Source organism: Eufriesea mexicana, unplaced genomic scaffold (genome assembly GCF_001483705.2).
Source record: "Eufriesea mexicana isolate 0111107269 unplaced genomic scaffold, ASM148370v2 scaffold9634, whole genome shotgun sequence".
Classification (NCBI taxonomy): domain Eukaryota; kingdom Metazoa; phylum Arthropoda; class Insecta; order Hymenoptera; family Apidae; genus Eufriesea; species Eufriesea mexicana.
This window is the reverse complement of record NW_016917345.1, coordinates 194,508-207,734: the sequence shown is the minus strand read 5'-3', so window position 1 is coordinate 207,734 and position 13,227 is coordinate 194,508. Positions and strand designations below refer to the sequence as shown.

Below are 13,227 nucleotides of genomic sequence, written 5' to 3'. Positions count from 1 at the left end.
AAATTAGCTAAGACTGGAGCTCGTAAGTGCGGCAGCTCGAGCCGGGGTGAGCGACGAAATAAACGCGTGGATCTAGCAACGGTACCCCGGCTTGCCGGTAGATATTTATCGCGGTAAGTGGGATCCGGTTAAATGCAACTCGTGATCTGATTTCTACCGAACCTAAAAGCATTTTCCTCTACCTCGTGCCGGGTAGCTAGATTCGTGACGGAGATTGCCCGCGTGGAAAACGGCGTCGCTTGTTAACGCGCGTAAACGCGACTCACGACAACGAAAGGGGCACGTGGGAACGGCGTACAAAGGATCTCGAGAGGATCGATCTGGATTCGGGCGTCGTCGATCATTCTCGGATCGCGATGCCGATCTCGCGCCGCCATTTTTATCGCGGATGAATGAATCTTTGATATTCTAACCGTTTGACGTATAACTAGCTCCCTTTTCGTAATTAGCACCTTTTCCAAACGGGGTTCTCGAGTATGGATGATTCTTGGTTCGTGGGTAAATCTGGCTAGAAATGACAGAAACGGTAAATTCTACGTTTCGCTGGCAAATTACAGCCGTGAACGATACTCGCCGCGTGCGGATTCGTTTGAAAGTGCAATTACTTGTAGCATAGGAAGTTTAGGTGGCGGTGGTGTGCAACGTGGACGCATTATTTCGCAGGACAATTATAATCGGGACGCGTGGACCGAAGGGGTGGGCTTTTCTATAACGGAAGGGCCGTGAATCGGTCCGCAACGTATAATTTGCCTCGATTTTCGGCGGATCGATTTTGAGCAGCTACTGTTTCGCTACAGGCGGATATCTTTTGTGCCGCGGTTTTGTGGGCGTACACTTCCCCCTGGGCTAAAACGCCAAATGGTAACGACGATACGCGGAATCGAATGCGGAATGGGAAGCGGGGATTTGTTTTGTGCGCGCCGGTTTTCCGTGCGCGAACGGGAAAAAAGGAAACAATCCACGCGCCGGACGCGTCGTCCCAGAAAAGCGAGAACCGTCTCCCGGTCTCTTTGTCGCCTGGCCGATTTCCAAAGTTCGTTCAAAGGAAATCGGGATAAAAATCTCTCCACGATGTCTGCGACTCTCTGGTCTCGATCAGACGCCTCTGAAATAATTTTCAAGATAATCGAAAATCTAAAATCAGAAATCGGTATGGAATACCACGCAAAAATGGCATCTCGGTATTACAAAATCGGACAGAAATTATGCTCTAAAAATTTCCAACCCCTCGTTTCACTGTCCATCTCCGCGGAAATGACAGAGAAGGAGAAAATTTCGCGAAAAACGAGCGCTGCGTGGTGGAAGAAGAACGATATTAGTCAGCGAAGAGGGTGGAGGAGGATCGAAACGAGGCAATTACGGCATCGAAACGTAATCAGCCGTCTACCGATCGAGGAGAGAAGAGTTAAACGGCTTGACCGAGTGTCTTGGGAAAAATCGCGGCGCGTGGAGCACGCGTGATGCACGCGTAACACGGTGAGATAGCGCGCGCGCCAAGTCGGCTCGAACGCTTGGAGCATCCAGAAGCGTAGGAGGCTTGGCGTAAGCGGTAAGCTTTACCTCATTTCTGGCAATTACAGGGGATGCCAGAATCCGCCGCAAGAATCAAGCCGCACCGGTCTCGCGTGTGTGCGTGCTCGTATTCGCGTGCACGCGCCTGTGTGTGCGCGGCGTCCGTTTACGCGAGCCACCCCTCTGTGTCGCGCGTGTGCGCGCTTAACCACCCCGTGTATCCATCCCTTCAGCCGACACACACTCGAACCAGCCACGTACACGCACGAGAAGGTCGAATCGGTGGACGTACGGTGTCACAGAAGCCCGACTCCAGTCCACCTCTTCTACCCCTGCGAATTAACCCCACCTAGGGACCCCGAAGGAGAGGGTGAAGCGTTTCCAGTGGCGTTTGAGCACCACTGTCTCGCCATGTTCTCGGATCCAAGATCCGATTGGCTCGAAAACCCACGAACGGCAACGCGGATTTGCAGAGCCAAGCCACGCCTCGCAAGCCAACTCCTGGACCACCTCTTTTCAGCCAGAGTCGTGGTGCGAGTAGTTGTGTGTAGCTACAACAAAGGCCACCCCGCTGCTCGGCCAACCGACTAGTCCTCGCTGGCACGACGCACGCTCAACAACTTCGACTTTAGCCGGCGACAATTTTATTTCACCTCTGGCCCGCCGCCGTTGCCTCCACGAGTTACCCTACACGCTGCACGGACCAAGCCTTTGACTCTCGCTGCTCCGATCCCGACCCGATGAGCTATAGACAGCTGATAGGATGCGAAGAATGTCCAGCAGTTAGATCGGACTAGGTGAACTGCAACTGTCGAAGAAGGAAGACGGATTTGGGGGCAAGAAGAGCCTGCTGGTATCGTTGGGGCTACCTCGCGGCTTGGTAATATTCTCGAGGATTCCGTTGTCGGGACAGCTGGATCGAGTCGTTTGAGAAAGGAAGAAACACGCAGTCGAGCGTCGCAGAGTGCCGAGGAAGCTGCAAGCCAAGATTCGTATGAAACCTCGATGTTTTGTGTAGTGGTGCGCAAGGGTCTGCCATGAGACATGTCCCAGACCGATGGTACCGTTGCCAGGATCGCGTGTACCTCCGTGTGGACCTGATAATCCACTGAGCAAGTAAACAAAGTTCATTTAGCTTCGCGAAAATATAAACTGTTAACGTGGTGTCCAAAGGAAGAGCTTTCTTTGGAATCCGAGTGTACTCAAGACGTCTAGCAACAGCGACGGCAGATAGGCTCGTGGTGGGATGAGCTTTCCCAAGATGTATCCTGCGATTGAATTCACGTGTCCTGGACAGTCATTTCGTGTCTGGATGAAGCAGTAGAGGTAGTGTGTTCGTCGAGGATCATCATAGAGATCCTTCGCGGCAGAAGGAGCGACCAAACCGAACGGTAGCCCGATCCAAGATCAGACCTTGGATTTTCCACGATGGACTCGCAGCAGCTCGTCGACACAGTCTCTCAGAACAGTCAGGACATGGTCCTGCCGAAACCAGCGAGCAGTACACCCAGGCACAGCATCGACGCGATCCTTGGACTGGCGAACTCAGCAGGAAATGGAGGATAACGCTCGCGACACTCAGGAAAATGCAGGTAACGTCCGTTGCTATGTCTCATAGCGTTCGATGCTATGTCTTGGTCCATTCGATTTCGAAAAATCGTCGAAAACTACCATTTCCTCGTAACGTCCGATTGTTCGTGCCTTTACGTACACTGTTCATGCACTATCTCTCGGAGAACGCTAAAATATGTCACGAAATACGCGCAATGATTGGAAGATGCTACAAGGATACTCCTGTACGGCGAACACGACCCTTCCGAATTTAAAATCGAGTTCAAGTTGGAATTTTGAATTTTAAATTTAAACGCGAGCCTTGAACTACGACTTAATCTTGCATTTCTCGAAATTATTTTTATCCTGCCTGTCTGCGTTTCAATTAACGTCGTAACAGGGACTGGAATGGGAGCTGGAATTCAGACGTGTACCCTCGGGTAACTCGGAGTAATTTGGAATAATTTCGAGTAACTTGGTTCCACGTCGCAGCGTCTTTTATCGTGGATTACGATAAATCGCCTAATCGACGAGACACGATTAATGCAAACGACGCATATTCCAGCCGTCGGACTGGCACACTCGCGAACCACCACGGGTCTCGAGCGTTCCTCTCGCTGCCCCAGTATCAGACCCAGCACGCTGGATCCCAAATCCCAAAACGGCTCAAGTTACCCTCGGAGACTTATTAATAGAGCAGCTTCGATCAATCATTTCATCCAATTACTGCATTCGCTATTATCCTCCGCTGGAATCAGGAATTTGATTTAATCATACGTCAATGGAACGTATTTAGTCGAGTGTGCCCGTTTTTAGCAGCTTCTCACGGTACTTTGCCATGGGTATATATAAAACGAATAATATTGCTGGGAATAAATAAAACGAATAATATCGCGGCTATTAAAGAACCATTATTAAGCGAGAAGCTATCCTAGTTATCTCGCTGCTCATCGTCGTTTGATATTAATTTTCTTGGGAGGAATCGAGGAAAATGGAGGCACGTTGCGGCGGCTGCTCCGTCCGACGTGATTAGACCAACAGAGCAATTATCGTTGCACGTGCGTGACAGTATTCTTCCTATTAGGCAGGTTAATAATGCATCGACACTTTGACTGCCACGCATTTTATACATGGTACAAGGGGCAATGATAAAACATTCATTATTCCTAGAACATAACGTAGAATTATCAAACGATATGGCAAAAAACAAAAACATGGTGCAAATTATTAATTCTTCGTTAATTTTCAAAAAATTGGAATAAGGTTGGGATAAAACAAATATAAATTTAAAAAATTAATATCGCCGGACACTGGCGACCACTGTGGCTCCACTGAGGAGACAAACACTGGTCACTGATGACCACCATGACAGTCAACTTGTTAATAACACCCGCGATAATTTCGTGCTGGAAATTCAAGCTAATTATTGAAATTTGATTCGCTGGTTTGTTAGCTTGGGGTTCGAAGCAATCCTCGAACGATTTCTCTCTAAAAATTGAAATCGAGATCGTAGACCCACGCTCCTGACGACACGATCTAGTGTCAACTGGTACACCCACGTTCGGCCAGCTCGTTTCGTCGGGTTTGGTCATCTTCGTCGACGCTAATCGTGCGCTTTGCATACTCGACGATTATCGTTCCTCTATCCGTTCCTCAAACATTAACCTTACCGTTGCCGACACGGTGGCCCATTGGTTAAACGAATCACGTAGACTGGGTAACTCCGTGTACTTCATCCCGGTGGGAATTTTAGCGGATCGATCTGCGGAGCGGAGGAAAAGCTGTGGGAATTAACGCGGTATCGATCACCCCTTTAAATTCCTGTCAGAATTCGGAAATCAACGACGTTAGCGTCGTCGCAGCGGCGTTCGCGGCGGATGCAGCGGGCGACGCTAGCGTGTAATCGAAAAATCGTTAGTATCGCGACAATCTGGTTTGGCTGGTGATAGTGGCACGCTGCTGTGCACGCGGCTAATTAGTCGTCCGGCTGGAAGCGAAACAACCGTGTATCGGCCCAGAGTCCGAACGTATATCCGATAATTCCAATTTCGAGAACGAACTGTCGTCCACTTCGTCGTCGTCGTCGTTGTCGTCGTGAAAACCCTCTGGCCACCGACTGTCTTTTACCGTGTCACTCTTGCCTGTATCGGGTGCACGCGGTCGTGCAGCTATCGACGCGACACTCTCGCCGGAAGGGTCAAAATCGACAAAACAATTTCGTACGGGCGCTGGTTCGTTCCTTTTTTCCCTGCCTGCAGCCCGGTTTGCGTCATCGAAAGCCACCGTTAACGAAAAAATTACGCGCTCAAAGGGGGAACGGGCGAGGGAGGGTGGAAGAGGGTGGTGGTATCAATCGATGATACACGGGCGGTACACCACGAGAATCGGCAACCGTTTCGACGAGGGGAATTAACATGGTTTCATCCTCTTCCGGTCCGAGGTTCGATATTCTATTCGTCGTATCGCTAAGCTTCGTGTAATCTCGTTGCTCGCGACTGGATTACGGTAATCGATAACCGACGCGATTTTGCATAATGCACGCGTCGTTTGTCACCGTTCGCGATAGATCGCTCACAGCAGTGAGTTATCTCCCACTGCTCCCTCTGTCTCCTCCGATTCGGTACGATCCGACAGATCGATCCTCGGCGCGAGCACAGGAGGAAAGTCATCGTGGATGACTCTCCGATTTTATTTCGCTCGCGGTTTCGGCCCCCCTCCCGAGAGCTGCCTTTTCGCATCGATTAATGCGTCCCGATAGCGAGATCGTTCGCGCGTCCATCAAACGTTCGCGCTTGGTAGCAACTAAGTAGCCCTCGATTTATCTTTATTTCATTGTGTTAAGTTCGATCGGCGACGCGAGGAGGGACAGGCAAAGGGCGGGACGTCGTCGAATTCGAGATCGGGGGCTAGTCGTCGAGGACAACACGAAGAAGAACACGACCGGTGTGCGCGCAGACTGTACGAACGCGCAAAATGAGAGTAGAGAAAGTGTAACGAATTAGAGAAGCAACGTTAATTCCACGCCTCTGCTTGCCGTTGAAAATCGGCCGATATCGTGTAAAATAGGGCAACACGAGCGCAATTTGCACGCGGTGAAGGAAAACGGGGAAAAGGTGGAGAAGAAAAATGGTGGCGTAATTTCTTCGGCAAAGGTTAACGGTAATCGAGTCATTTATACGTTCGCGCTGCCGAAGAATTCAGAAGAGCTGCGCGGTTCATCGCGAGGAGGAAGAAAATTGAAAGGGGGAGAAAGGAGGGGGTCCGTGGAAGGAATTAAAACGGAGAGGAGGAAAATAAGGGAAGAGAGAGGGAGAGAGAGAGAACGGAGGCTGCTTAGCCAGAGTCCAAGTCTTGTCCCGCTAATCGAATTATCATTAATTATGATACCGTATGAGAGAAAGAAGAAAAGGTAAAAGGCAAGGTCGGCCTCCGCTAATAAGTACGACGGAGGGGAAGGCGAAGAAGGAAGAGAGAGTGGCCGAAAAAAGAGATAGATAGAAGCGGCTTTAAGTCAGTCGCTTCTTAAGAGCTGAATTGACGTGTCTACTAATGGATCGCCCCTGCCCCATCTACTTTCTTCTTCAGCCTCTTTTTCGTCCTCTTCTTCCTTCCACCTTATCTGCCTCTTCTATTTCTTCGTCTTCTTCTTCGCGTACCACCGCTATTACCGGCGCGCGGCTACTTTCGTAGCTTTAAAACAGATCTGTTATCCCCGTGGAAGGAGTTCCGCGCAGGATTCCATCCTGCGGCGAATTCGGGACGTTCCCAGGTCCGCCGACGATCGGCGATTTTTCTCGGGGAACAAACGATCCAGGGCTGCCGCTGGATAATTCCGTTTGGCACGTCGGAGCGTTTCGGGGTGTCATCCTGGTGATCCATAACGGATCTAAAATCGTTTGGATCCACGATGCCGCGGAATATTTCATAATTCCCGCTGCCTCGCGCTACCGCGATTATCTTTCGCACAAACGTGCCGCATAATGCGATCATTCGCGTAAAAAATTAGAGCGGAAGAACGTTAAGCTCCGTTTTGCTCGCATTTTCATATAACGCGACGTTTTGCCTCCTGTTTCCAGTTTTAATTTCCACCGGTCGAACGTTTTAATGAAACGAATCTCTCGTGAACCGCGCCGAGACCAGTCCTCCGTACGCGGGCTACCTAGCGATCGTTAATATCTTCGGTTAGGAAAAGGGGGAAAAGTAGATTAATCGTTCTTGTTCCAACGTTTCCGTTGCCCTTCCTCCGATTCGGGATCGATTATTCTTTTCCCCTTGGCGCGCGTCGCTAATGAATTCGAGAATACTACCCGTTAATAGCGGAGAATCGCGGTCTAGTTAGTCGTTCGATAAGTTTTCCACGTGAGGATATAATTCGAAGTGACACGTTGTCGAGATAAATCGGTTCGATAGGTGAATTAAGGCCTGGCAGGGGCCGGGGGCGGGGGCACGGAGGAGAAAAAAGGGGAGAAAAAGGAGAGAAAAAGGAGAAAAAGAGGTGGAAAAGGGCGAAGGAAGGGAAAAAGAGAAGCATAGAGCGGGAGGAGCGTTAAGTGTGCCGCAATCAATCTTACCTTGTACGCGCGCCAGAAGATTAATGCACTTTCAAATTTCATTAATTCTTCGCTGCATAATGAGCCGCGGGGCGAACGAATAACTTTCCTCAACGCCGCGATAATGCCGCCGAGACTCCGCACCGTAATTGCATCAATTCCTTGGTAATTCGCACAATTATCCTTTCTGATTTTCCGGCCGGCACCGGGCTAACTGCTCCAGAGCACGCTTCCAATTAATCACGCGCGGCCTCCGCGGATCTCTCCGCGTAATTAAAGTATGTCGTTGCTACGAATCAGGACAATTAATCGGGTGTCTTTGCGGCAGATCCGTAGCTGGAACGGGTCCCGAAACGATCGAATAAGTCTTCGTCCCCGTACACCCGCGGCCGGCGTCCATTTTTGCTACCGACCCTGTGCCTCTGGCAGCCTTCTTGCCAGTTCGAATTTAATTAAACCGCCATTTTTCCCCTCGAAATCCTCGCCGAGCGTCCGCAGTCACGCGCGTGCGAACGGTGAGAGTTGTGACTCCAGCTTCCCTGCGAGAACGTTCCCGAGCATGGGGTATTTCAATTTCAATTACATGCCCGTAACGCGTGTTCAATTAAGATCGATCATCGTGTTTTGCTACTCGAAGGCTGCACTTACCCGGCAATGACAGTCGGCCTGCATCAAAGGTGCGGCAAAATCGAAGGTGAACCATGGACTTTCACTGCGAGAAGATGCCCGATAAGCAGCTGCACAGATTCGATCCCGAGCTTCGTTCGAAATGGCATAACGCGGTCGCGGCTGATGGAAAAAGGCACTCGTCGATTTCGTAAAACCTGTCATGACTGTGTTCCCTACGTGGTATTGCTGATCGTTAACGTCCTTCGTTCGAGGGAAACTCTTAGCCTGGATCGCGAAGTGGTCCTCGAGAGTGGTCGTGGTGGAAGGAAAAGAAAATCATGGAAGAAAAGCACGGTTCGAATCGCGACTTTGAATTCGCGACTATTCGTCACGCGGAACGGGGTCTAAAAATTTGTAGAATCGTTAAAGTCGAAGAGATGGTTCGCGTGGGATTACGAGGGAAGTCGAGGAGGGATTTTCCGCGAGGAAAATGGCGCGAGGAAATGAATAAAAAGCGCGTAACGCGAGCGAGAGACAAATGTAAATAAGAATTGGAGAACGAAGGATTAATAGGGAGAAAATGTTGGTATTGAAAGGAAGGACGGAATTAAAGCGGTCTGGATAGAGGTAACGGCGTCGCGGCGTTCTGGAACGCCGCAGGTAAAAGTGCTTTGTTAGGGGGAGTAATTTCGATCGCGTGACAACGGCAATATAGCGCCGGGGGGAGGAGGCACGGGCAATTACGTGTAATTTCATACCCATTTATTGCTGGGATAGCTCGTTTTTCGACTGCTTCTCGAGTCTCACCAGCGGCGATCGGTCGAATCGAACGAAGGGAAGCCGAAACGAGCCGGCTATGTTCGGATTAATCGATTTTACCTTGTCGAATAAAACGGTGTCGCGTGTTCGCGATATTAACCCGCTCGTTAAACAGCGCGGAACAAAACAGCGCCAAGTTCCAGTAACTAATGATGCAGGTGATATCGATTTTTTAACGCGATAAGAATCTGGGAGGACCTGAAAACTTCCAAAGTATACGCCTTTAGGTCGTTAAGTCTAAATGTCTCGCGACCTTAAGCTCCGCCAAACCTGTCAAATCTGCCGCGGTGAAACGGGAATTCCAAGCACGGATTTCAATTTTTACCCGGTTCAACCGCAACGAATAGTCCCCGTCCCTTGAACGACTCCCGATCACCTCGAAAGAGCGGTAACGATTCCACTGATCGATTCCACGTCGAACCACCGAATAGAATATCACGGTCGACTTTCTCGTCCAACGCGAACAATGAAATTCCTCGATTTCGGGGTCCCATCGATTACCCGGCTGCCATAGAGGCTCGCAGTGCCGCGTCTCTATCCGATTTCTCGCTCTTCCTTTTCTGCCCGTTCGTCGATCTCGTTCGACTGGCGGACGTAGACCGGTCGAAGACAGGGACGAGGTGATCTCGCGGGAACGAGCGAGCGAGAGAGGCGCCGATTTAACCGAATTACCGCTGGATCAAAGCTTGCGAGTGGTAATTGGAGCACAGGTGTCGTCGATCAATCGTACACCGGCCGTCGGGGAAGCTGTTTCGCTCGGATACCGAAACGTTTCGTGATCGATAGTACGAGCAGACGGGCTTGCTGCCTAGACGAATCCAATGAGACACGTGATCGAACGGCGATACAGAGACAGCAGAGGTTGATAGAGAGGGATGAACCGACGGGCTGGCGGAAACAAAGGAAGCGGAGACGCTCCGCGCAGGATATACCTGTGATTCGCGCGCTGATTACCGATTAGGACCGATTACCCCCGAATATTCGCGTTTCTAACGCGAAGAGAATTTACGGGGTACGGGGGGATGTCTAGGGGATGAATTAAAAAATTCGGAATAATTTATTCGCGCTCTGATTACCGATTAGGAGCGATAACCATCGAATATTCGCGTTTCTAACGCGAAGAGAATTTACGGGGTACGGGGAGATGTCTAGGGGATGAATTAAAAAATTCGGAATAATTTTTTCGCGCTCTGATTACCGATTAGGAGCGATAACCATCGAATATTCGCGTTTCTAACGCGAAGAGAATTTACGGGGTACGGGGAGATGTCTAGGGGATGAATTAAAAAATTCGGAATAATTTATTCGCGCTCTGATTACCGATTAGGAGCGATAATCCTCGAATACTCGCGTTTCAGACGCAAAGAGAATTTACGGGGTACGGGAAGAAGTATAGGGTAGGAATTAAAAAATTCAAGCGGTTACCCTCGAATATTCGCGTTTCAGACGCGAAGAGAATTTACGGGGGACGGGAAGACGTCTACGAAGAACTTAGAAAATTTGGGATAATTTAATTCGCGTCCTGATTATCGATTAGGAGTAACTACCCTCGAATACTTGCGTTTCAGACGCGAAAAGAATTTACGGGGTACGGGTAGATGTGTAGGAGATAAATTAAAAAATTCGGGATAATTTTGATAATTTTATTCACGCGCTGATTACCGATTAAGATCGATTACCCCCGAATATTCGCGTTTCAGACGCGAAGAGAATTTACGGGGTACGCGAAGACGTCTAAGGGATGAATTAAAAAATTCGGGACAATTTATTCGCAGTCTGATTACCGATCAGGAGCGATTACCTTCGAAAATTCGTGTCTGAAACGCGAAGAGCGTTTACGGGGTACGAAAAGACGCCTACGGGAGGAATTGGAAAATGCGGGATAATTTTATTCGCGCGACTTGGAAACTCGAAACGTTTAGCGCGATCGATGCGATGATCTCTCTCTCGCGACGTACTTCACCGGCACCGTAAGGCAGCCCAGGCTACCTCGCTTAGGTCGATTCGTTCAGAAGCGCGCGTATGTAACCGAGAATTCGTATTCGTGCCTGCACGGCGTCGATGGAGAGATTGTAATAAGGCTCGCATGTTGGGGAACAATTAAATTATTAGTAAGTACATTGTGCACGACGGGGTGTTTTATTGCGTGGCGTACTCCGGTTCCGTCCTGTTTTCGAGGCTCGATCGTGGAACCTACGTTTCTGTCCACGGAGGTTCGCTTGCAAATGCAGTTCACTTTTTCCTACGCTGTCGTTAAACACTCGAAACCAACTATTATCGACTCTGCGAGAAATCGCGCAGATCTGCGATTTCCCGATTATTCCCACCTTCGAGAACAATTCCAGAGAAATTCCTGTATTTCGCGTCCAGGAATTAAAAGCTCAGCTCGCGCTCTTTCGTTTCACTCGACTCCTCGCAGTTTCCAGCGAGTTGTTTGCGAAATGCCAAGGCAGTGGTTCACGAACGAACGCGTATTGCAGCGATCGTGCGTCGCACGATGTGGCCAGAGATACCCGGTAATAAAGGCAGCACGCCAGCGAACAATTAAATTATTAAGTAGTAACGATAACGAGGGCCAGCTGCGTTGATTACTATTATAATGAAGGCACCGGCGAATCGCAATCCGTTCGCAGGGAAACAAATATCCTGCCACTTGATCACCCCGCTTTTTCCATTCCGCTTACGAAATCTTAGATGCGAGAACCAGTTACGGTAACGAGAACACGAAACACCGGCAAACCGCGATGTTAATTGTTTTTCGTAGGCCGACGCTGATCTTGTCGTTGAAATACCATGGTAGCCATTTTTTCCCCCCATTCGCGAGATCACCGATGATTTATGTAGCCAAAGAAACTCGCAACGTTATCGAATTTTCCTATCAAACGCAGCCCGGTTATTCCAGATAAATTTACTCGCGATGAATTTACGCGATAAACTTATCCGAGAGAGCTCGAGGTAATCGATTAACGCAGAATGCGTGGATGCAAGACTCGAGCCAGTTGGAATCGAGAATGAGCCGCTTTTTCGAGCACCCGAGGAATCCGCGAGCGAATTCACGCCATTCCGCTTCCGTTCGCGAGATTTGCAGCGGGTGTTCCGCGGCTGGAGCGTTCAATTAGGCTCACACGAGGCCCCCGAGTCAATTAAACAATTTCTAACTCCGGTATCGTTTCAATTAACGCGCCTCCAAATGATTACCAGTTCGTTGACCCGTTTAGATGGAAATTTTATCCCCGTTGCAAGAACTCGATGACAGCTTAAGAGCCTTTCGCCGGCCGTTCTTAAGACACGCTCCTCTTGCACGCTCTTCGAGCACTCTCCTTCTCTCTCCTCTCCACGTCGTTCGCGTTCTCGCCGTCGCTTTGACAATTTAATAATTCGATACCGGTACGCGAATAATCGACGAACTCGATACTTTCCTCTTGCCAATCGAGAGGCTCTGGAGATCACGTTCTCCGCGCATTATTCAATCCTTCTCCGTCTTCCGGCTTCTTTCCAGCCGTCTGCGACGCTTTCTTTCCTCGTGATAACGCTCGTCGTCGCTCGGCTGCAAGGAGCCTCGACCAGCCTGCCGGCGGAAAAATGATTATCCGATCAGGTGGACTTTTACTCGAGCAACGGCCTGGTAACCGGGTCCAGTGACCAGGCCTCGATGGATAAATTAATAATTCTGGTTCGACGATGGCTCCGCTCTAAACCGTGCTCCTTTGAAAATGTATCGCGATAAACTCGGCGAGATTCGGTGGCTATATTTAAGCTCGTTAAACCCCGACGTTGATTGTGAAAATTATCGCGAAACGTTGATCGACCGTCTTCGAAGTCTGGAGTTTGCGTACGCTTCGCGACCCGATATAAATATCCAGCCGCATCAACCCCCTGGTAACCCTGTTTGCGGGGATGCCAAAGGTACTCGGGGATCGCGTGGAAAAACAGGATAACTCTATAGGACGTAGACGGTTTTCGTGGATCGATACGTGTGTCAGATTAAAGTGCGCGACAGGTGACAGTGGCTTTTACGAAGAAATTTCCGTCGAAACTTTGTGCCGCGCAAAGTGGCCATTGCGTTTCGTTCCGGAGATAAAAACCGTGGCGAGGAGCCCGGCAGGGACGAGCAGAAGAAGCCCAGGGACAGGAGAAAATAAAGATGAGAGAAAACGAGCGAAAGAGAGGGAGGGAAGGAAGAGCG

General features: G+C 49.8%; 1 protein-coding gene across 1 annotated transcript in view; it reads left to right on the top strand.

Annotated features, from left to right (window-relative positions):
* Positions 1-2,940: 2,940 nt before the first annotated feature.
* Positions 2,941-13,227, top strand: part of LOC108553261 (retinal homeobox protein Rx1) — a 42,226-nt gene continuing 31,939 nt past the window's right edge. The window contains 2 exon segments of the mRNA XM_017908086.1: positions 2,941-3,050; positions 3,052-3,104. Coding sequence (XP_017763575.1) covers positions 2,941-3,050; positions 3,052-3,104 — 163 coding nt within the window.